We start from the raw sequence: 23681 nt of genomic DNA on the forward strand, positions 1-23681 counted from the left end.
AACTTTCTAAGTTTCAAGAATAGTACTGGGTACAAGGAGGTCCCTTATACCCTGTTCTTAGATCAGTAGTTATTTATATTTGCTTTATTATTCTCTTTCTTTGAGTACATATTATTTTTATTTTTAAAATTTTTTTCTGAGTTGTTCAAGGCAGTTTGATTACATTTTAGTATTTTTTTTTTTTTTTTTTTTAAGGTACTGGGGATTGAACTCAAGGGCACTGAACCATGGAGCCATATCCCCAGCCCTCTTTTGTGTTTTATTTACAAATAGGGTCTCACTGAGTTGCTTGGCGCCTTGCCATTGCTGAAGCTGTCTTTGAATTTGTGATCCTCCTATCTCAGCCTCCCAAGCCACTGGGATTACAGGCATGCACCACGGCGCCTGGCTACATTTTAGTTTTTTTGAGAGCATTATATTTTATTGGTGTAAAAGAAACTTATGCCATCATATATTGTTAGGAGGCATTTAATGAATTTATTTACTAATTCCTTAAGTCATTATCTTCTTTTCTTCATGGATGAAGATTGGTAATACCTGTTGTTGTGGAACGTTTGTATAATAAAATGAGAGATTTTAGAATATGGTTCTAGATTCTTATTATTGGATATTTATATGTTAAGACAGAATGAAAATACATGTACTTAAAATTAAATTTTATAGCTCTGTATTTGGGATGAGAAGACAAATTTTTGAAGGAAAATGTAAAATATTCATGATATCTAATATATATAGCCCTAGGTTACTTTGGTATTTCTTTGTTTTATAGTTTGGTTTCTCAGCAAGACCACTGTATGTAACATGTGCTTGCTGTTTTTTGCCCCCATTAGTGTTTTTCTAATTTGTAAAACATACAAAAATACCAGCTCAGAGGCAATAGTTTTCACATTGGTCTCTTGGCAAGAACTTTTCTCCTGGAGACTTGGTGTCAGAGTGCTAGGATTTCATAGGCATTGCATTTTAATTTATTTTTAATAATCTGTCTCAACTCAGTTATGGTTACTGTAATCAATAATCACAGAGAAATGTGAGTGGTACAAATCTGTTAATTTCAAAAAACATTTCTTTATTTTTAATATAAATGAAAGTTAAAAATTTTCTCACTAGAGAACCTTATTGCTGTTAAGGGAAAGACTAGTATTTGGATATTTTAAAAATGACAAACTGATTAAAAAACAGACAATAGACTATCTAGAATTATCTGGATATGTCAGGTATTACTATAGAAATTTAAAACAGGTGGAAATATTTTGTTGCAAAGGAAATGTAAAAGATAATGTGTTTGATCAAATAACCTAGTTTGTCAACATAGAATAGGTGAGGAAAGAGTTGATTGACTTATACATATATCTCTTCATTGACTTATTAGTCAACTTTGATAAAGTGGAAGTTCTACTCATGAAAAGAGCAAATGAAATCTTTTGGAAGTGAAATTTGTATAACTTCACCATAAAATGAATTTCTTTCACTTCTCTTCTGTAGATCCTCAGTTTTAAAGAGAGAAGTTTGAAAAACTATGTTTTATTGGTTTAGAATACTGTAATTCTACTGCAAATAAAATGTCTTTTAAACAGGACAAGTGAATTAATGTATGATGTTCTTGATGAATCCTTACGAAGAGCTGAGTTAAATCACAATGTCACTTATGGTAGGTAATGTATGTATATGTTATTTTAATGACTAATGGTGTTTTTTTATACTATAGCTAAATCTGTGATTAATAAACCATAAATTCCAGTAAAATTTTTTACATTACTTTTATGGTACTTCTTTGGGTTTAAATAAGTAATAAATTTTACTTATTTATTTAAAATAAAAAATAAAATTTTCTTATTTAAATAAGTAAATAGCAATAATTTGAAATCTTGGCATTTTCTAAATATGGACCTAAATTCATTATACTTTGTGTTTTCATTGAAAACATTAATCAAATATCTAATTGATTGCAGGGATAACTATAAGTCTGTTGCATGTTTTGTGAAAGTTTATATTTGAAGAAAGTTTTTAAGTAGTCAATTACTTGTCAAGTAATTAAATTTCTGTTATTTGTCAGGTCCCATACAAGGTGCTTGGAATACAGCCGTGAATAAAATAGTATTATCATGGGGCTTACAGACTACATAGATGGGAATGGAAAGGTGTTGTAAAATGTTACAGGAGAGACTTACTTGGTATTCTGGTAGAATGTAGCAGCTAGTCTTGACAAGTAGGAGAATAGGAAGGTTTTCCTGAAAAGTGGTGCTTAAGAAGACATCTGAAGGATAAGTAGGATATAGATAAAAATACGTAGCTGTAGAGTAATAATGTTATTTTGTGATGAGGCAATAAATGTTATATTTGACTTCAAAAGGTAAGTTGGAGGAGAAGGGTAGACAACTGAGAAAGTAACCAAGAAACATTCAGCCAGAGAGAGGAACTATTCTTTTTTGACCCGATCTGTGAAAGATCAGTGAAGAAATTTAGATTCTTGTAGCTGTTTAAAAATGGAAAAAAAAAAAGCTGTTTAAATTTTGTGTGCTTTAGAGGAGATCAGTAGAAGGGGCACTGAGAGATAATATCTCAAATGAGAATATATTTTTAATCTGGTAAAATAAAGTTGTTTCTCTGCATCTAGAAGGGATTGATTCCAGGACTCCCCACCCATGGCCCACTTACCCCAGCCCCAACCCCAACCCCAGCTGAGCTTCCTGGATGCTCAAGTCCATTACCTAAAGTGGCATGGTGTTTGTAGGTGACTTTTGCGCATGTTCCCACATACTTTAAATCATCTCTAAATTACCTATAATACCTAATAGAATGTAAATGCTATGTAAATAGTTGTTATACTATATTGTTTGGGGAATAATGGCAAAAAAAAAACAAAACCCTTATATGTTCAGTACAGATTCAGATTTTTATTTTCAAATGTTTTTGATCTGCAGCTGGTTGAATCTGTAGATGTAGAACTCATAGATGTGGAACATGTGGGTACAGAGGACTTACTGTACCATGAAGTAGCAGGTTAGCAGCATTACTTGTGAGGCAGGAGGATTGTGAGTTTAAAGCCATCCTCAGCAAAAGCAAGGTGCTAAGCAACTCAGTGAGACCCTGTTTCTAAATAAAATACAAAATAGGGCTGGGGATGTGGCTTAGTGGTCAAGTGCCCCTGAAATCAATCCCTGGTACCCTCTCCACCCCCCGAGAAAAAGTTGTTTGACAAGTATTATAAGGAGAAAGGATTCTGAAAAATAATGAATATGATAGTGAATTGGAATAGTTGTATATGTGGGTGTATATTGTTTTTTTTCCCCCCCTGGTTCTGGGAATTGAACCCAGGGCATTTTACTACTGAGCTACATTCCCTGTCCTTTTTGTTTTATTTTATTTTATTTTTTATTTGATGCAAGGTCTTGTTAAGTTAAACAGGCTGATCTCAAAGTTGAGATCCCTTTGCCCCACTTTCCCTAGTAGGTGGGATTATAGGCCTGTGCCACTGCCCTTGGTTGGAATAGTAAATTTTGAAGGAGAGATTTATATTTTGTGTGTACAAATGGTAATTAAGGCAATATGAGTACTTTATTCGTTTGTTCAACCTGTATTTATTTGAAGACCTGTGCAATTAAAATTTGATATTTGTTTTAAACAAGATATAGATTGAGGAGAGAGTTGTTGGGACTAAGTCTTCCTCTGTGTTAGGTGTAGGAGATAAAGGAAGAATACGGAAGACACAGTTCTCCCCTTATGAGTGCACGTTATAATGAATTGATGATGTTATCTAGGTTCTAGCTATACAGTAAGAATAAGGGGATGCAGATGAGGATGACCCTTACTGAGGCAGATGGTTCAGTCAAGAGGTGTCAGAAGATTCAACAAAGGGTCAGCTTCTTTCCAGCCAGCTGAAGTAAATGGAAATGTTTTGCCTGTGATGTAATCAGTGTCCAGGATAGGGTTTGAAAGACTCTTAAAGACTTTTGTTTAAAAGTTAGTTTAGAGGGCTGGGGTTGGAGCTCAGTGGTAGCGCACTTGCCTGGCATGTGTGAGGTAATGGGTTTGATTCTCAGCACCACATACAAATAAATAAAGGTCTATTAACAACTAAAAAAAAAAAAAAGATTACTTTAGACTCTGCTTTTTTTTTTTGGCAGAAAGTTTAAAATATATATATATATATAATTGACATTTCAGTTTTAATTTTTTTATTTTTTGAATAGGTAATATATGCACATGGTTCAAAATTCAAAAGATACAAAAGGGTATACAATGAACAGTAAGTCTCTTTCCTACCCTTATCATCCACCACCCAGTTCCCCTTCCTGGAGATAATTACTATTATCTATTCCTTTTGACTTGGAGAATACTGTATACCTGAGGAAATATTTTTTATTGTTCTCCACTAGGACCCTTTTGTTTCTATTGCTTGGTCCAACACCAACAATTTTTATATTTATAGGTTGTTGGTTCAGTGTTTAACCTTCCCACCAAGACCTTAGAGTTTCTGTTGTTTTATTTTCTTTAGCTTTTCATTGTTATGTTTCCCCCATATTTGTATTGATAGTTTATACTTACATTGATTGCATCATTGGTAGAGTATTATCTAATAATCTAATTTAAGTATTGTTTTTTAAAAAATGTGATTTTTAAATTATAAGCTTCATAAGCCAGGGATTATGTCTGTCTAATTGACCAGCATATTCCAGTATTTGGCACTTGGTTAATCAATGATTAATATGCTTTATTTAGAGGAAGAGAAAGTTAATTACTTATCTAATTGGGTTTCAGTTTCAGTACTTTCTAAACTATATTTTTATAGAATTTCCATCATTATAACTTATCTTAGTATCAAATCAAGAAATAAAGTATATCAAAGACATTTATTGGGTATCTGCTGTGTGCCAGGCATTGTATAAAGTGGTATAGAAGATATGAAGAGGTATAAGCTGTAGTTTTTTTTTAAGGAATTTATAGTATAATGGAAAAGATAGCTTATTCATGAAAGTATATACCAGTATTAGGCAGAAAGTGAAGGGGTGATACAGGGAATAAATATTATAGCAGTTCATAGGTGGTAGAGATCACTATGGGCTTGAGGGCAAAGATGAACATTAGTAGATTTGGTAGGATCCTGAAAAGTTGGTGGGATTTAGATAGGCAAAAGGGAGGTTGAAGGGACTTCTAGGCAGAGGGACATTTGAGAAGGTATAGAACTGGGGATGTTTAATACTGTTTCAGAGAACAGCATTCTGAATGATGACCATGGTGGGGAGCAGTGGAAAGCCGATATTGTGAAGTTCCTCTCATGGCAGCCAAATAAGTTTGGACTTATAAATCTGGAGCTATGAGAAATTTGGGGGCAGAGTGATGCTGAAATGAGAATGGCATTTTTAGGAAACTTGTAATTTGGGAGAAATATATAAAATGCAGCATAAGGGACAGAGCCATCAAAAGTAGATATTAAGCACTTTCCCCTGTTTTTTTTCCCCACTGACTTTACCTGAAAACCTGGATATTAATAATGTAAGAAAAGTATGACTCAGGAAGATGGAGAAAAAATGTCAGGCTCGTTGGGAACCTTGAGGCACAAGGAAAGACACAGTGTTGAATATTCTGGGTTTTCTTTTTGCTTCAATACCTCTACTGGGTACTGGAGAGCCAGCAATCTGGAAATACCAATAAACACAGGAAAAAATTCCAAACAACCAAGAAGAAAAGGCCAAAACTAGCAAGACAGAAAACTTGCTGACAATAAATGTTCTATTCTAGCCAAGTATTACACAGAAAAAAGTGACTACCAACCAGTGAAAGTCAAGTGGAGACCCAAGATTTCCATTCTCACCAGTTAGAATGAGGTACCCCAACCTCCGACTCTCCCTATTAGGTAGTGGTAGAGGAACCCTAGAAGGAAGCTAGAATTTTACTCCTGTTAGGCAGGGATTAAGGCCCCAATCTCCTGCATTTTGAGTGGAAGCAGTATGGGAATGCTGGATTTCATATCCACCTGGTACTCTGTCTGCTGGGGTTGTGTTAAAAGAAGCCTGATGGAGTCAGGGCTTTCACCACTGATCATTGACAATGAGGTTAACCCCCTCTCAGTGTTAGTGGAGTCCTTATTGGGAGTAATAATGAGGGACCCCTTCTTCTCACAGGCAGGTGATATGAGCAGATAACCCTCTTACCCAGCATGACAAAGAGTATCTCCCTCTCCACATGTCAAAGGAGGCAGAGTGGAGAACTTGGACTTCCACTCATGTTGGGCAGTTCCTCACTCTCCCCTGCCGGAATGGTATTAGTAGATAGAGATTTAAAGTGAAAGTGCAGTCCAGTCTGAAGGATAAGGTACCAGAAAAACTTCAAATTTTGTCTGAATATAATCCAACCCAAAATATAAATGATAAAATTAGTGTTGTGAATGTTAGAACATTATTTTTAATTTAGTAAATTTTACTTGGTATTTGAATTAGGACCTGGGTTACTACTGAAGAGTAAACAAAGTTCTATGATGTGTTTTTAAGTTTAGAAATCCTAAGAAGCACATTCATTTTTTAACCACTGCAAAGAGGAGATAGCAAGTAGCTGCTCTTTCAATTATGGACTTAGCTGTAGGTGGGAAATAATTTAAAAGTCCATTGAATTGATTTTCAACCCAATTATGCCTGGGGAGACTAATAATATCTATAATTTTTGAACTGTTAATTTTTCCTAGCATCTCAGAAATCTTATGAGCATCTCTATATATAAGAGTTTGGATTTTAGGTAGGTAATGACATGTTTTAGTTAGTAAAACATATTTGATACTAGGAGAGTTCTCAGTAGCAGGTGACTGCAAAGAAAAATTTGTTAGTTATAATGGAAAACAGATTATTGTCATTTTTAACCTTACTTAGGGCTGCCATGACAGTTCAGGGTTTGGCAATTTTTAATTTTTTTTAAACACGGGAGACTAGGACAGTAAATATTTCAGGCAGGTCACATAGGTTTCTATTGTGTATTCTTTTTGGGTTTTCTTTTTATACAATATCTTAAAAATATGTAAATGATTTTAGTTCATAGGCTTATAAAAATAGACTGAAGGCTGAATTGTGTACGTTTGCCCATTCCTGACTTAGGTAGTTAGTGGATTAATCAAAGTCCTCTTTGTCTATTTTATTTAGTTCACAAAATCAAAGTCACCCCCCCCCCATGCAGAATAAAGCAGATCCTCTGAATATGCAAAGTATCTTTAAGTTTATTTAACTTACTGTATAGTATTTGTGTTAGAGTCCTTGATAAAGAATAATTCAAATCCTCATTTTTTCCTCTATGGAATAGATTATGTATTTTTTTGGTAAAATTTGTGTATTAGTTGATAGTCAACATAGTATAAAACATAGCAAGTTGAATACTCATTAATGTGTCTTATACATGAAGAAAGTATCTGATTGTTATTTTTTAAGCTTTTAGAAATAAAGAGTAATTCTGTTGACACTTGATATGCTTCAGTTTGTGGTACAACTATTTTTAAGTTGTCTGATTCTGTGCCTTCTCTGTGTATCATTTTTGATACTATGATTCCATGGTACTTATGGGACTTAATGATGTCTCTGTGATTCTTCTCCATTGCAAAACTCCAACTTGTCAACTCACATTTAAAAGAATTTGAGGGGCTGGGATTGTGGCTCATTAGTAGAGCTCGCCTAGCACGGGCGGGACCCGGGTTCGATCCTTAGCACCACACACACAAAATAAAGGCATTGTGTTGTGTCCATCTACACCTAAAAAATAAAAAAATAAAAAATTAAAAAAAATAAAAGAATTTGAAAACATCTTAGTTTCCACTTTGATCACTGTAGACTAATGACTGTATTGGGAAATTAAATTTTGACAGTATCAAGATGTATACTAGACTCTTCTACATATTTGAAGTGAATTTTAAAGTAGCCTGAACATTTAAAAATAGTGACCCTATCTTTGTCAATGTTAGAGTACCCTAAAATGATTATATTGAAATAAACTACAGATGCAATTTCTGTGTATGTGGTAGAAACTACATGTGAATAAACTATTTTTAAAGCAGTCAATGAGTGTTGGAAAGATCTATTTATACACCAATTATGAATATATTGCTTAAGTGCCTATTACAATGTGAACTTCTTGAGGATAGGGGTTTTTCTTCTCTGTTTTGTTCACTGCTGTATTCATAGTACTAATACCATGTCTGGCACATAGGAGATGTTCAGTAAATATTTGTTGCATGAATGAATGTATCATTCTTATCATTAGTAATGTAATTTTCTTTAAATTGTACTATAATAACTTAATCCTAATAACTGTATAAGCCTGGAAATAGTAAAGGTACTTTCTTTGAAATTTTTCCATAAAAAATTTTTGACTAAAGCTGAATTTTCAGTTAGTTTTTTTTATTACAAGTTCTACACAAATATGTTCATGTATTATACCTAATATATCTTCCATTTTTATGTTTTCTTTCTCTAGCTATTCTGTTTGAATGCGTACATACAGTCTATTCTATTTATCCTAAGTCAGAATTACTTGAGAAGGCTGCTAAGTGCATTGGAAAATTTGTTCTCTCCCCTAAAATCAATCTTAAATATTTAGGTAAGGTAATTGATTCTTTTGATGGAAGTTATAGAGAACTTTTGAAATTTTCTGGATACTTGTTTGAAGTCACTTCATGTAATTTTTGTTTCTAGGACTGAAGGCTCTTACCTATGTTATTCAACAGGATCCTACTCTGGCTCTTCAGCACCAGATGACAATAATTGAATGCTTAGACCATCCTGATCCCATTATTAAGAGAGAGGTAAATGAGTATTTTGAATAATGCACTTGAAGTGTTAAAATTTTAAAACTCTTTGTTGGTATTTTGGAGAGAGATTAAAGTAGTGGGTAGTGTGTGTATTTTATGTATTTTAGCTTTTGCATATATTCTACTGAAATGTAAGTAACATTTTAAAAAAGTATCATCAATGTCTGTAGGAATGTTTTTAAATTAATGAGTTGGAGAGGTTAGTTCTAATTATCTGTATGGGTTCATTAATATCTTTTTGGCTTAAGCATTATACCAATAGAGACCTGAATTCTAGTCCTAGGTCTTATGGTTACAATATAAGATGTATTCCTATTACATAAGTTATAATTTATGATGGTTAATATTTTCCATTATTTTCTTTTACTTCTGTAAAATGAGTTAGTGAATTCACTTAGATAAGAATATTGAAAGAATGAAGATATCCATAAAATGATTTGAACTTCTTGGAAGAAAAGGTATAATTTTGTACTTAGTTTTGTTTCTTCAGAACTAAGTGTGTAATAGTTTTACATAGTAGTGGGATTCATTATGGCCTAATGATACATTCTTATAGCATAATTTCATCAGTTTTATTCCCCAGTATCTCCCCTTACCCTCCTCTGGTCCCTTTCCTCTACCCAACTGGTCTCCCTTCTATTTTCATGAGATTGCTACCCCCCGCCCCCCGCCCTGCTTTTTTCTCTCTAGCTTCCACGTACGGGAATAAATATTTATGTACTTAGTTCTGTTTCAACTCTTTCCTTTTGTAAAATTATTTCAATGTTCCATTGGGTGTCAGTATAAATATTTCTATTAATTCTCATGTAGAGAAATCACTCTGTAGCTTCATTTCAAAGAGTATCTTCATTTAAAAGGCTATTTAACTCCACAAAAGAGTTAAGAAGAATGCAAAGTTTTATTTTGATCTTAAAAATAATAAAGGTTAAAAAAATAGGATATACTAAACTTTCATCTAATAAGCTCTATTGTTATCTCTTAAGATATTAAGATATCTTAATATCTTAAGAGCAGTGAGATAACAATAGAGCTTATTAGATGAATACTATATAGTACTTAACAATAGTAATTTTAAAAAATTATGAATTTTTAATTTTAAAAGGCATTTTGAAACAAAAATATTGAGAAGTTTACCCTCTTATACGTACCTAAGTATATATTAACATGTGAAACACATATTTATTCTTTTTTTGGGGGGAGGGTAGCAAGTATTGAACTCAGGGGCACTCAACCACTGAGCCACAACCCCAGTTCTATTTTGTATTTTATTTAGAAACAAGGTTTCACTGAGTTGCTTAGCATCTCACTTTTTACAGAGGCTGGCTTTGAAGTCATTATCCTCCTGCCTCAGTCTCCTGAGCCTCTGGGATTACAGGTGTGTGCCACCGTGCCTGGCATATTCATATTTTTAATCATCTGAAAATTGTTACCTGTCACCTGCCTTGAATGAATCTGGGAAGTTTGCAGATTTACAAATTTCTGTTTGCAGGCATTGTAGAAAAATGAAAAGGCTCCAGGGACAACAAAATAAAAAAATAATTATACAGTCCTTCTGCTATACCAGATATAGAACATGTGTTTTCTTTGTGTGATTAACTACTAATGGGGTTTGGTTGAACAGGGCTGACTTATAGTTTTCTTATTAATATATGCAATTATTGGACTCTCATTTAGAAATGAGACTTAGAAAATAGGCAACTTTCAAAATTACCAGGTCTAATCTGTTAGATCAATTGCTTACAGTGAGGAAAGTAGTTCAAATTCTTTGGAGAAGATATTGAGTATCAGTGGTTACCCACAGAGGGTACTGTTGTACTTTCTTCTCAATGCCTTTGTTACTTTTAACTTCTGTTAATAGTGACATGGCAAGAGCTTTGTTTTTTGGGCATGGAGTGATCTGTTATATGAGATGGGATTCCTTTTCACATGGTTTTATTATTTTTCCTATAGGGAGAAAAAAGGCAAGAATGAGTTATCAAGGATAAACAGAAAAAACCTCCAGCCATGTAATTTCTCACATAGTACTCCCTTCCAGTTTGGAAATGCCAAATTAAATTCTTAGAGTAAGAAAGAAATTAAGTGTAGATTATTTAATAACATAAAACATACAGTTTGGAATCCACAGAGAGCATATCTGAAACAGTTTAATAGAGTGAGAGCTATTGATAATGGAGAACTGTATGTTTATAGATTTTAAATGGAATTAGGCATTAACTAAAACAACTTAAACACATTTCAAAATGTATTATCATTAGTACTAGAAATTCTGGCTGTAAGGATTGAAAAATCAGAAAGAGCCCTAAAGATATTTTAACATGTTTGATAACTAGGATAGATGGAAATTCTTTTGTAGATAATATTTTTGGCCCTAAAACACCAGTAAATGATGCTTTCTCAGTATTGCCTTTGGACATATTGATTGGACTCACTGATTTCTCTGAGTTATGTTTTAGAATCTTAATTTAGGGACTTGGAAAGCCAGCCAAATGGGATATAGTTCTTCTTTAGAATGACTTTAAGACATTTGCAAATAAATGGGTGTTCTCAAGACTATCATGTTAAATGAAATAAGCCAATCCCCAAAAGCTAAAGGTTAATGTTTTTGCTGATATGTGGAAGCTAACCCACAATAAGAGGGGAGAGGGGAAGAATAGATATTCAGTAGATTAGACAAAGGGGAATGAAGGGAAGGGAGGGGGGACAGGAAAAGGAAAGACAATGGAATGAATCCAAAATAATTTTCCTATGTACATATATTAATACACCATAATGAATCCCACCAATAAAATAAAAAAATTCTTCTTTGATATTTGAGTTTCTGAATGTAAGCCTTGCTACATTTGAACCAGTTGAACTATCAGTCTTTGTCTATCCATTAGAGACCATTTGCCCTCAACTGCCAAATGCATTTAAGTGCTGTTTTTTGTTGTTTGAGTAGTGCTGAATAGTTTGTGACACTGAATTTATAAACACACACACACACACACACACACACACACTATAGATACATGTGTGCCTACCCATACAACCATAGACATAAGTAATGTACATTTAACATTTAAGAGCTGTTACATTTTTAGAAAATATATTATAAACCTTTTAACTTTTTAGTTTTTGCATATTCTATCATAGAAATGTCATATCTCAATTATCCCAATAGAAAATATTTACATTTTGAGATTGATCACAGTTTACTTTTTGACAATATAATTTTACTTTTTTTTTTTTGGTAGTACTGGGAATTGAGCTAGGACCTTATGCGTGCTAGGCAAACACACTCACTGAGTTGCATCCCCCTGCTCCCCATCCCTCTTTTATTATTTGATTTTTGCGACAAGCTCTTGCTAAGTTGCCCAGGCTGACCTCAAATATGCAACTCAGCCTCAGCCTTCCAAGTAGTTGGGAGTTGAGGCATGTGCCACCACACCCAGCTAATTTTTACTTAAGCTTTTTTTTTAGTTAAAATTTGTATTTCTTGATCATCTGTTAACTGATTGTCAATAGTAGATCTACATAAAAGTGAAATAATCAACTATTTAATAAAAAATATTATTATGTTTATTAATGTTATCATGCATAGTTTTATAATATTGTTTTTATTTCTCTTCCTTAAATAGACTCTGGAACTTCTTTACAGAATTACAAATGCACAGAATGTAACAGTTATTGTCCAGAAGATGCTTGAATATTTACATCAGAGCAAAGAAGAGTATATCATTGTCAATTTGGTTGGCAAAATAGCTGAGCTGGCTGAGAAATATCCTTTGTTTGGATCAGGAGTCATAAAATACCGTTAGTTATGCAGTAACTTTAAAATGATCGGTATATATATGGTTTTTGCAAGTTGAGGTCAGAGACCCACCAATAACTTGCATTCTTGATGCTTAAGTCTGTCATTGTCAAAGATAGGAATTTATGTAGACTTCTTGGAGGATGGCTTTTTCCCTGGTTTCTTTTGTTCAGTTGGTTAGTATTTTGAGCAGGAAAACATAGCAGCCACTACCTCGTTTATTCATTCGTTTGTATGTTTGTTCTTTCTCTCTCTTTTCCCTTGTTTTTCTTTTTCTTTCTCTCTGTCTCTTCTCATTCTCTCTCTTTCTCTCATGATGATTTATCATTCAGTCTCTTCTTATCTTTGACTTTCTACTGAGCTTCTTTTTCTAAGTAAAAGTTCTTGTTTTGGGGTAGGAGAGGATAAAGTGGAGGGACAGGATTCTAAAATGCATTTTTATGATACTGTTTACATTGGGAATTGTCACAATAAAGTAGTTGAAAACTCCACTCATAATTTACTTTTTTTTTCCAATCCTTTTTAATTTTTTTAAAATTTTTATTATTGGTTGTTCAAAACATTACATAGTTTTTGTCATATCATATTTTATACATTTGATTCAAGTGGGTTATGAACTCCCATTTTTACCCCATATACAGATTGCAGAATCACATCGGTTACACATTCACTGTTTTACATATTGCCATACTAGTGTCTGATGTGTTCTGCTGCCTTTCCTATCCTCTACTATCCCCCCTCCCCTCCCCTCCCCTCCCCTCCCCTCCCCTCCCCTCTTCTCTTCTCTCTCTACACCCTCTACTGTCATTCATTTCTCCCCCTTGTATTATTTTTCCCTTTCCCCTCACTTCCTTTTGTATGTACTTTTGTATAACGCTGAGGGTCTCCTTCCATTTCCATGCAATTTCCCTTCTCTCTCCCTTTCCCTCTCACCTCTCATCCCTGTTTAATGTTAATCTTCTTCTCATGCTCTTCGTCCCTACTCTGTTCTTAGTTACTCTCCTTATATCAAAGAAGACATTTGGCATTTGTTTTTTAGGGATTGGCTAGCTTCACTTAGCATAATCTGCTCTAATGCCATCCATTTCCCTGCAAATTCCATGATTTTGTCATTTTTTAATGCAGAGTAATACTCCATTGTGTATAAATGCCACATTTTTTTTTATCCATTCATCTATTGAGGGGCATCTAGGTTGGTTCCACAGTTTAGCTATTGTGAATTGTGCTGCTATGAACATCGATGTAGCAGTATCCCTATAGTATGCTCTTTTAAGGTCTTTAGGGAATAGTCCGAGAAGGGGAATAGCTGGGTCAATTCCCAGCTTTCCAAGGAATCTCCATACTGCTTTCCAAATTGGCCGCACCATTTTGCAGTCCCACCAGCAATGTACAAGTGTACCCTTTTCCCCACATCCTCGCCAGCACTTCTTGTTGTTTGACTTCATAATGGCTGCCAATCTTACTGGAGTGAGATGGTATCTTAGGGTGGTTTTGATTTGCATTTCTCTGACAGCTAGAGATGGTGAGCGTTTTTTCATGTACTTGTTGATTGATTGTATGTCCTCCTCTGAGAAGTGTCTGTTCAGGTCCTTGGCCCATTTGTTGATTGGGTTATTTGTTTTCTTATTGTTTAACTTTTTGAGTTCTTTGTATACTCTGGATATTAGGGCTCTATCTGAAGTGTGAGGAGTAAAAATTTGTTCCCAGGATGTAGGCTCCCTATTTACCTCTCTTATTGTTTCTTTTGCTGAGAAAAAACTTTTTAGTTTGAGTAAGTCCCATTTGTTGATTCTTGTTATTGACTCTTGTGCTATGGGTGTCCTATTAAGGAATTTGGAGCCCGACCCCACAATATGTAGATTGGAGCCAACTTTTTCTTCTATCGGATGCAGAGTCTCTGATTTGATATCAAGCTCTTTGATCCATTTTGAGTTAACTTTTGTGCATGGCAGGTGGACCAATGGTACAGAATAGAGGACACAGAGACCAATCCACAAAATTACAACTATCTTATATTTGATAAAGGTGCTAAAAGCATGCAATGGAGAAAGGATAGCATCTTCAACAAATGATGCTGGGAAAACTGGAAATCCATATGCAACAAAATGAAACTGAATCCCTTTCTCTCTCCAATCCTTTTTTAAAAGTCAGAGGAACTTTGTAAGTCATGAGGATATTGCATTCTTTTAAAGATGTCTGTTATTCTAAGAGAGAAAGAATGAATAATGCTAATTAAATTATCTTGGAAGTTGTTTAAGTGTGATTTAATCCAGACAGTGATATAACACTGGCCAGCAGCAGAATGATAGAATTTTAGAACTGATGAGGAACATATTAGAAAAGAAGTTAAATAAATTATTCAAGTAGACACTTCACAACATTTAACCTCTCTGAAGTGTGCATGACTTTCTTTTATTTATTTGTTCCTAGTTAGCTAGTTCATTTCTTTCATTTACTTATTGAGTACCTATTATGTGTAAGCCTAGTGCTAGATAAAATAAATGCAGTTTATTAAATAGACTTTATTGAGCAGACATTTTACATAAACGTTGGGACATAGAACATTTATAGCAGAGGTTAAAGATAAAGATAAACTGGTCTTTTGTTTGTTTGTTTGTTTTTTGTTTCTGGCAAAAAAGATTGCTACAGAAAGATAATTTCAGTTTGAAAGTGTACTTGTTCTTAACACTGTGGACACATATGCTCCTGATAATGCATGGTTTATTCAAACAATGAATGCTGTGTTTTCAGTGGGTGGAGATGTAATGCATCCTGATATTCCCAATAACTTCCTGAGACTGCTAGCAGAAGGTTGGTAAAGATTTTAAAATTAAATGTTTTTCATTATAGAGTCATTAGGGAATTTAGTGGAAATTAAAATGGTATACCAATTTCTTTGTAGGTTTTGATGATGAAACAGAAGATCAGCAATTGAGGCTTTATGCAGTTCAGTCTTATCTTACTTTACTAGATATGGAAAATGCATTTTATCCACAGAGATTTCTTCAAGTTATGAGTTGGGTGAGCAATTTACATTATATAATAAATTTTTATAAAAACCAAATATTACCATATTTTCCCCCAGAAATCATTCAGTTCTATTCAGCTAATTGCTTCAGATATCTTTTTCTTTCCCAAGTTACCATCTATCAGTTAACTATTTATTTATCTCTTCTTTCTCTCTGCCATCTTACTTGTCTGATCTTCTAAATATGGGTAGTTGTTGAGATATCTGTGTTTACAGTATGTGTTTACAGTTTTTATGTAAACAGTATGTTTTTTGAATATGTGAATACTTACATATCTTTTATATATTAGCTTTCTGTAACTATATAACAATGTTACCACAAATTTAGTGGTTTATAAAAACAGATTTATTCAACCTTTGGTTTTTTGGGATTGCCTTATTTCGCTTAGCATGATATTCTCCATATCCATCCATTTACTGGCGAATGGTGTAAAGTCATTCTTTCTTTCTTTATTCTACTGTCATGTATTACTAAGAAGAACCAATAAAATAAAATTTAAAAAACACCCACAGATTTATAATCTCATAGTTTATTTTCTCATCTGTGGGAAAGTTGAAATTTAGCCTCCCAGTTAACTATATTCTTAACTATATTTGCTTTACTACATCTGCATCTATTTTTATATCTAGGTCAGTCTGCCTATATACAGTGTGTTTACTGAGCCATTTAAAATTGAATTGCGTTAGAGAAATGCAAATTAAAATTACACTGAGATTTTATCTCACTTCAGTCAGAATGGCAGGTATCAAGAGTACAAGTAACAATGAATGTTGGTAAGAATGTGAGGGAAAAGGTACACTTATACGTTGCAGTTGGGAATGCAAATTGGTGCAACTACTCTGGAAAGCAGTATGGAGATACCTTAGAAAAATTGGAATGGAACCCAAACCATTTGACTCAGTTATCCTACTCCTCGGTATATACCCAAAGACTTAAAATCAGCATATTATAGTGATGTGGCCACATCAGTGTTGCTTGATTCACAATAGCTAGGCTATGGAACCAACCTAGGTACCCTTCAACAGATGAATGGATAAAGGAACTATGGTACATATACACAATGGAATATTAGCCATAAAGAAGAACAAAATTATGGCATTTGCTAGTAAATGGATGGAACTAGAGACTATCATGCTAAGTGAAATAAGCCAATCCCCCAAAACTAAAGGTCAAATGTTCTCTCTGATGTATGTACGCTGACTCATAATGTGGGGAGAGGGGATGGAGGTTCACCAGATTGGACAGGGGGCAGTGGGGAGAAGGTAGGGGGAATAGGAATAGGAAAGACAGTAGAATTAATTAGACATAACTTTCCTATGTTCATATATAAATACATGACCAGTGTAACTCCACATCATGTACAACCACAAAAATGTGAAGTTATACTCCATGTATGTATGATATGTCATTCTACTGTCAGGTACAACTAAAAAGAACAAATAAAAAAATTTAAAAAATTGAATTGCAGATAGCATGACAGTTGACTTCTAAAAAATTCTATATGAATTTCTTAAGAATGAGATTAATTATACAGAATAATGGATCTTATTTATTTTACTGATAATCCTTCTTGAATTAATGGATATATTTGGTGATCATTAATTTTTTTTTTCTCCATGAACATAGCATGTCACTTTATTTAGATTGTCTAATTTCTTCTTATACCATGTAATTCCTATACATGTTTCTATACTTGGTTCATTTTCTTTAGAGCACTTTTAAATGTATGATATTTTAAATTTTGGTTTCCATGTGTTTGTTGCTGATATATACAGATTTTTCATATTTTGATCTTTTGGTTGCACTCGTTTAGTGTTCAAGCAGTTTTTTAAATTATAGATTCCTTGAGAGCTTGTTAGAATTTTTGTATCTATGTTTATGAGGTATATTAGTCTGTTGTTTTCTATATTCTTTTTTGGTATTCTATTTGGTTTTGGTATTAAGGTGTATAAAATGTGTAGAATTGCTGTTAATTTTTCTTTAGAAATTTGAAGAACTGAGCACAATGGCCCATGCCTATAATCCCAGTGGCTTGAGTAGCTGAGGCAGAGTATTGCAAGTTCAAAGCCAGCCTCAGCAATTTAGTGAGGCACTAAGCAACTTAATGAGAACCTGTCTTAAAATAAAATAAAAAGGGATGGGGATATGGTTCAGTAGTAAAGGTGCCCCTGGGTTCAATCCCTGGTACCAAAAACAAAAAGTTCCAAAATATCATTTAGGAAAGATCTTTTATTCCCTGAATTATCATTTTATGGTTCATATATCAGTGTCACCTGAGTAAGTTAGATGTAAGAAAAGAAAAAGGATATGTAACATATATCAGTGTTCCTCAAAGTCTGTTCTGTGGACCATCTATATCAAAATTGCCAATACTTGTCCGAATATATATCCTTGATCCTCACCACAGCCATTCTAAATTAGAATATCTGAGGATAGACTGGGAATCTGTATTTTATGAAATATCTCAGGTGACTCTCATGCGTATTAGTATGTAAGAACCACTGATTTAAATTCTTAGAGGAAAGTGCTTGTAGAAACTGGCAACTAACTCTGAAAGTTCAGAAGAAAATCAAGTTACAAAAGTATCTTGCTTATATATTGTTAATGACAAGGATGTGGAAAATATTTTTGTATTGAGTTTAGTTCTTTTGTATTGAGCATATAATTCTTGGTATAATTTTGAACCAAAAAACTACAATGGTTTCTTTAGTAATTCGTTCACCATGAAAGTATGTTTAATCTAGATTAAATTCACTTTGTTTTAGGTTTCTGCATGTGTATTACTGTATAACTTGATATCTGTGTATGTAATCTTTGTTTTATCCATAGGTGTTAGGAGAGTATTCCTACCTCTTAGAAAAGGAAAAGCCAGAGGATGTTGTAACTAGGCTTTACAAGTTACTTATGAATGACTCCATTTCTTCAGAAACAAAAGCCTGGCTGTTTGCTGCTGTGACCAAGTTGACACCCCAAGCACATTCTTCTAATCTAGTTGAGAGGTTAATCCAGGAATTTACCATATCTTTGGATACTTGTATGAGACAGCATGCATTTGAATTAAAATATTTGCATGAAAATATAGAACTTATGAAGAGTTTGTTTCCAGTTGATAAGAGTTGTGAAGAAATGGTGGTAAGACATCTGTGTTTGATCTTTTAAAAATTGTGTTGTCTAAACAGTAATTCTTGCATTTGTGATATATATATATAAGGAATATATCAATATAATTTTCTGTAACATTCAGAATGAAGGTTGTAGTTTTCTCACATTAGTAGGGGAGAGAATTTGAGAACTTCCATTTAGTGTAGATTCTAAATTGTCAGGAAGAAAAGAGTATCTCTTCTGAAGAATGGTAGTAAAAATATTTATATCCTGTGACAGTCTCTTTTAATATATAATATTTCATGAATTTCCTTTATTTTTATCTCCTTTGAAATTCTATAGGTCATTTTAGTCATGCTCTTTTCTTTGAGATTATTTAAAAAAAAAGAAAAAGTGATTCTTAATTTCATTTTGTTAATTTCCTATCTAAATACTGCTTTGGAACCTGATCACCTTTACTTTTCTCATCTACTTTGACCTGCCACACCTTTCAATCTCTAGTTGTCAGTTACTGTTCACCTTCTTAATTCATATTATCCCTTCCTTCAGATTGGTGTAAAGCAGAAAATTTCTAAAAGGAAGCCAGATTTGTTAAGTTTTGGTGCATTAGCTGTCATATAATTGAGAAAGAGAAGAAGATATGCCTATCCTCACTAATATTCCCACTAATTTTGACTCAGGTTTTTATATCATTTTAATTTTGAACATTTTTAATGTTTTTCCATAGCATCTGAAAAACAAAGGCCTTTCTTTAGCATTTATTAGGCATTCTAGATACTCTCATTAAATGATGAATGAATATGCTATCCATAGTATTTCATTATGTGTAGCTACACTTTTCTTTTCCCCCAATAAAAGATAACAATGATGACACATCCCCATCTCTGAAGAATTTCAGTGAAACTAAACCTTTCCAAATTCAGGGTGTGAGGTGCCACTTGTACATTAAGTTTTAAGTCAGGAGAAGCAAATCAGTGGTTATTTCTGCTATCTCTTTTTCTTATCCCTTTACCTTCACTTTGGTCATCTTTATAATTTCTTCACTGTGGGGAGACTGATTAAAGGCCCCCAATGATGTTCATGTTTTAATCCTAGGAAACTGTATGTCTTACCTTAATTGTTAAAATGTTGTGAATGTTATAAAATTAAGTATTTTGTGACAGGAAGGTTATCCTAGGTTATCGAGGTAGTCATGCTGTAATATAATCACAAGGGTTAGAGAAGGCAAAGTAGTAATAGAAGCAAATATTGCAATGATGTGGCCTCAAGCCAAGGAATACAGGCAGTCTAGAGAAAAACTCAGAGAGACAAGGAATGGATTCTCCCCTGGAGGATCCAGAAGGCTCTGCCAACAACATTGATTTTAGTCCCTGGCGGTTACTCTAACTCATACCAGGTATGTCTGTCTCTTCTTATAGGTTATAGATCCTCTGAAGGTTTGAAACTCTGTCTTCCTTTGTCTTAATCATAGCAGTTGATATTATACATATTAGATATTATACATATTAGATATTCAAAAACATTCTGCTGTGCAGTAAAATTGATAATAACTGCAAATGTTTTAAGTTGATTCATAGCTAGGTGATCTGATGATATATTTCAGAAAGTGAGAGAATTGGGTAGCATTTTTAGAATTAAAGCTTCTGTTTTTAGCTTAAATATTTTTAGGATATATGTGCTAAAATTATTTATGTCAATATACTGTTTAGAGTAAATTTTGTAATTCCTAATTTTTACTAAATTTTTATGTAGGTAGATGCTTCCTTATCTTTTCTCGATGGTTTTGTGGCTGAAGGACTCAGTCAGGGGGCAGCACCTTATAAACCTCACCACCAACGCCAAGAGGAAAAGCTTTCTCAGGAAAAAGGTGATTTTTCATGAGTTTATAACATGCTAGCTTGTAGAGATCTAAATTTTTAATGTAATTGATATTAAAGAACAAGGGATATTTACTTTTTATTATCCTTCTTTAAATCTGTTGTGATTTGTTTACCCCACCTGGTTTTCAGAACTCAAAAATAAAAGTCACAAAGCTCAGATCAAAACTACAAGATCCATATATAGAAATGCCCAAGGTGTGACCACCATTCTGGAATTTTCAAAGAACTGGAAGGTGAAATTATACTGGTCACTGTCCTGGATAGCTGACACATTAGTGTGAGCAATCTGTGTGAAAGTTTCAGGAAAAAACCCTGATTAGTATGGAAAACATTAGTAGAGAAAACATTCGGCATTTGTTTTTTTGGGAATGGCTAACTTCACTTAACATTATTTTCTCCAATGCCATCCATTTACCTGTAAATGCCATGATCTTACTTATCTTTTATTGTTGAGTAATATTCTATTGTGTATATATGCCACATTTTTTAATCCATTCATCAACTGAGGGGCATCTAGGTTGGTTCCACAGTTTAGCTATTGTGAATTGTGCTGCTATAAACATTGATGTGGCTGTGTCCCTGTAGTATGCCATTTTTAAGTCTTAAGGCTTTAATTTTTAAAAGTCTATTTTCATGTTATTTTTTTGGGGGTAAGAACACAACATGAAATCTCTCCTAATTTTTACGTGTGCAATACACTATTGTTGCCTTATAGAAACAGTATTGTACAGCAGATCTCTAGTGCATATTCATCTTGCTTTACTGTAATTTATACCTGTTGATTAGTAACTCTTCATTTTCTCCTCCCCACTATTTCATTCTTCAGGTCTATGAATTTGATACCCTATATATAAGTGAAATCATATAGTGTATGTCTTTCTGTAACTAGCTTATTTCCTTAAGATAATATCCTCCATGTTATACATTGCAGAATTTCCTTCTTTTTTTAAGGCTTAAAAAATATTCCTTTGTATGTTCTATATGTCTTTCTTTATTCTAGTGCAATATCATTTTGAGTATTGTAGTTTGGCAATAGATTTTCAAGTCAGGCTATGTGACACCTCCAGCTTTATACTACTTTCTCAAGATTGGTTTGATTATTTACTTCACTGATAAGTTCTATCAAACATTTAAAGAAGAATTAAGGACAATTTTCTCAAACTCTTCTAAAAATTAGAAGAGGAGGAAACACTTCAAAACTCCCTTTATGAGACCAGCATTACCCTGATACCAAAGCCAGACAAAGATGCCACAAAAAAAGGAAAACAATAGGCCAATATTCTTTATGAATATAGGTGCAGAAATCCTAAACAAAATACTAGCACACCAAATCCAGCAAGATATTAAAGGATCATATACCACAGCTAAGTAGGAAATCCCACTGGTATGCAAAATCAAATAATAAGATATACTATATTCACAGAATAAAGGATAAAAGTCACATGATTGTTTCAATAGATATAGGAAAGGCAATTGTCAAAATTCACCACTCTTTCATGATAAAAACTTGCAATAAACTAGAAATAGAAGAAAATACCTCAATATAATAAAGGCCATATATGAGAAATCACATAGCTAACATTAATTAAGCTTTTCCTTTAAAATCAGGAATAAGGCAAGGATGTCCATACTATCTTATGTCTAGTCAAGATAGTATTAGGAATCCTAGCTATATAGGTATGAGAAAGAGCAGAGGGGAGAAGAAGGAAAGAAGGGAAGAAGGAGGAGAAGGAGGGAGAAAGGAAGGGAGGGAGGGTGGTTTGAAGGAAGGAAATAAACCCAATTTTGAAAGGAAGAAGTAAAATTGACCGTATTCTCAGACAATGGGATCTTGAAACCCTGAAGTGTCCATAAAGAAAATCTTAGTACTAATAAATAAATACAGGAAAGTTGCATGATACAAAATCAATATACAAAAATCAGTTGCACTTCTGTGTACTACACTAATTTGAAAGGGAAATTAGGAAAGTAGCTTTATTTATAGTACCCCCCCAAAAGATAAAATACCTAGGAATAAACTAAAGGAGGTAAAAGATTGTATGCGAAAAACTATAAAACATTAATGATAAATCAAACAACACAAATAAATAGAAAGACATCCTTTGTTCATGGACTGGAAGTTCATGTTAAAAGTTCTTACTACTACAAGTGATTTGCAGATTCAGTGCAATCCTGATCTTCTGAGGCATTTGATGTGTTATTTAGTAATAGTTATGGCCTAGAATATTCAAGCAGTTTCTTTCCTCAATAACTCCTTATGTATTAATAGAATATATTGGGGGGGGGTAAAGTTTTGAATTACAATTGCCCAATCTATGTACTTCATATAAAGATCCATGACATCCAGGACATAGAGTGAAAGTCTCTTGGAGTTCCGCGGTGGAGACATGATCCAGTTGCTCAGTTTCTTTATTTTCATATATCTGGGAGTCATCAGTCATCATTACTGAAGTCAAGAGTCGGGTAGGGAAGGGGAGGTAGAATGGGAAAACTAATTCTTGACACTGCATGTTTCTTTCTTAAAATAAGTTAAATAGCTAATACAAATATAATAGATAGTCCTGAATTCTCCAAGCTGATGCAGTCCTTTCCCAAGTAATTTTTTTCCCCATAGAATCATCATTATAAATGAGAGTAAGCTCTCAAATTAGCATCTTCCAAATCTGTTTTTCAAAAGTTCCTTAAAGCAAAATTGAAATTCTATGAGCTTAGACTATTATAGAAAAGAAAATTGGCTATGAGATAGGACATAGCAAGTACTTAATAAATATATGTGGAATAAGTTATAAAATTATGTATCTTAGAATTGTGACTGGCTGTAAGTAAAATTATGTATCTTAGAATTATGATATGATAGGGGAAAAATAATTTTTTTCTCATGAAGAGTTAATTCTGAAATCCTTCACATATCAGTCAGTTCTGATACTGATGATTTTTAAGAAATCATTTGTAGAGAGCTATATTTAAATTATTAAATGTAGCTTTAATAAGTGATACTTAGCTCTTGTGGATAGAAAAATGTCCAGTTTATATATCTAAACTCCAGGAAACTAAGAATTGGCAAAATCTCTGAGATCTGTAGGCAATAAAATTTATAA

The 23681-nt window shown here is 33.4% G+C and overlaps 1 protein-coding gene across 5 annotated transcripts in view; it reads left to right on the forward strand.

Annotated features, from left to right (window-relative positions):
• Ap4e1 (adaptor related protein complex 4 subunit epsilon 1) overlaps positions 1 to 23681 on the forward strand; it is a 77775-nt gene that overhangs the window by 19858 nt on the left and 34236 nt on the right. For all 5 annotated transcript variants that reach the window (XR_006855438.2, XR_006855439.2, XM_046461434.2 and 2 more), the window contains 8 exons: positions 1575 to 1648; positions 8449 to 8571; positions 8667 to 8776; positions 12400 to 12539; positions 15271 to 15383; positions 15475 to 15593; positions 18431 to 18733; positions 20456 to 20570. Coding sequence is in view for 3 of the 5 variants with exons in the window: in XM_046461434.2 (XP_046317390.1) it covers positions 1575 to 1648; positions 8449 to 8571; positions 8667 to 8776; positions 12400 to 12539; positions 15271 to 15383; positions 15475 to 15593; positions 18431 to 18733; positions 20456 to 20570 (1097 nt within the window). In the remaining 2 variants the exon portion in view is untranslated. The remainder of the gene's footprint in view (positions 1 to 1574; positions 1649 to 8448; positions 8572 to 8666; positions 8777 to 12399; positions 12540 to 15270; positions 15384 to 15474; positions 15594 to 18430; positions 18734 to 20455; positions 20571 to 23681) is intronic.

This window comes from Marmota monax, unplaced genomic scaffold (genome assembly GCF_021218885.2).
Source record: "Marmota monax isolate L192 unplaced genomic scaffold, Marmota_monax_Labrador192_F-V1.1 WCK01_AAM20220418_F8-fsc00001, whole genome shotgun sequence".
Lineage (NCBI taxonomy): Eukaryota > Metazoa > Chordata > Mammalia > Rodentia > Sciuridae > Marmota > Marmota monax.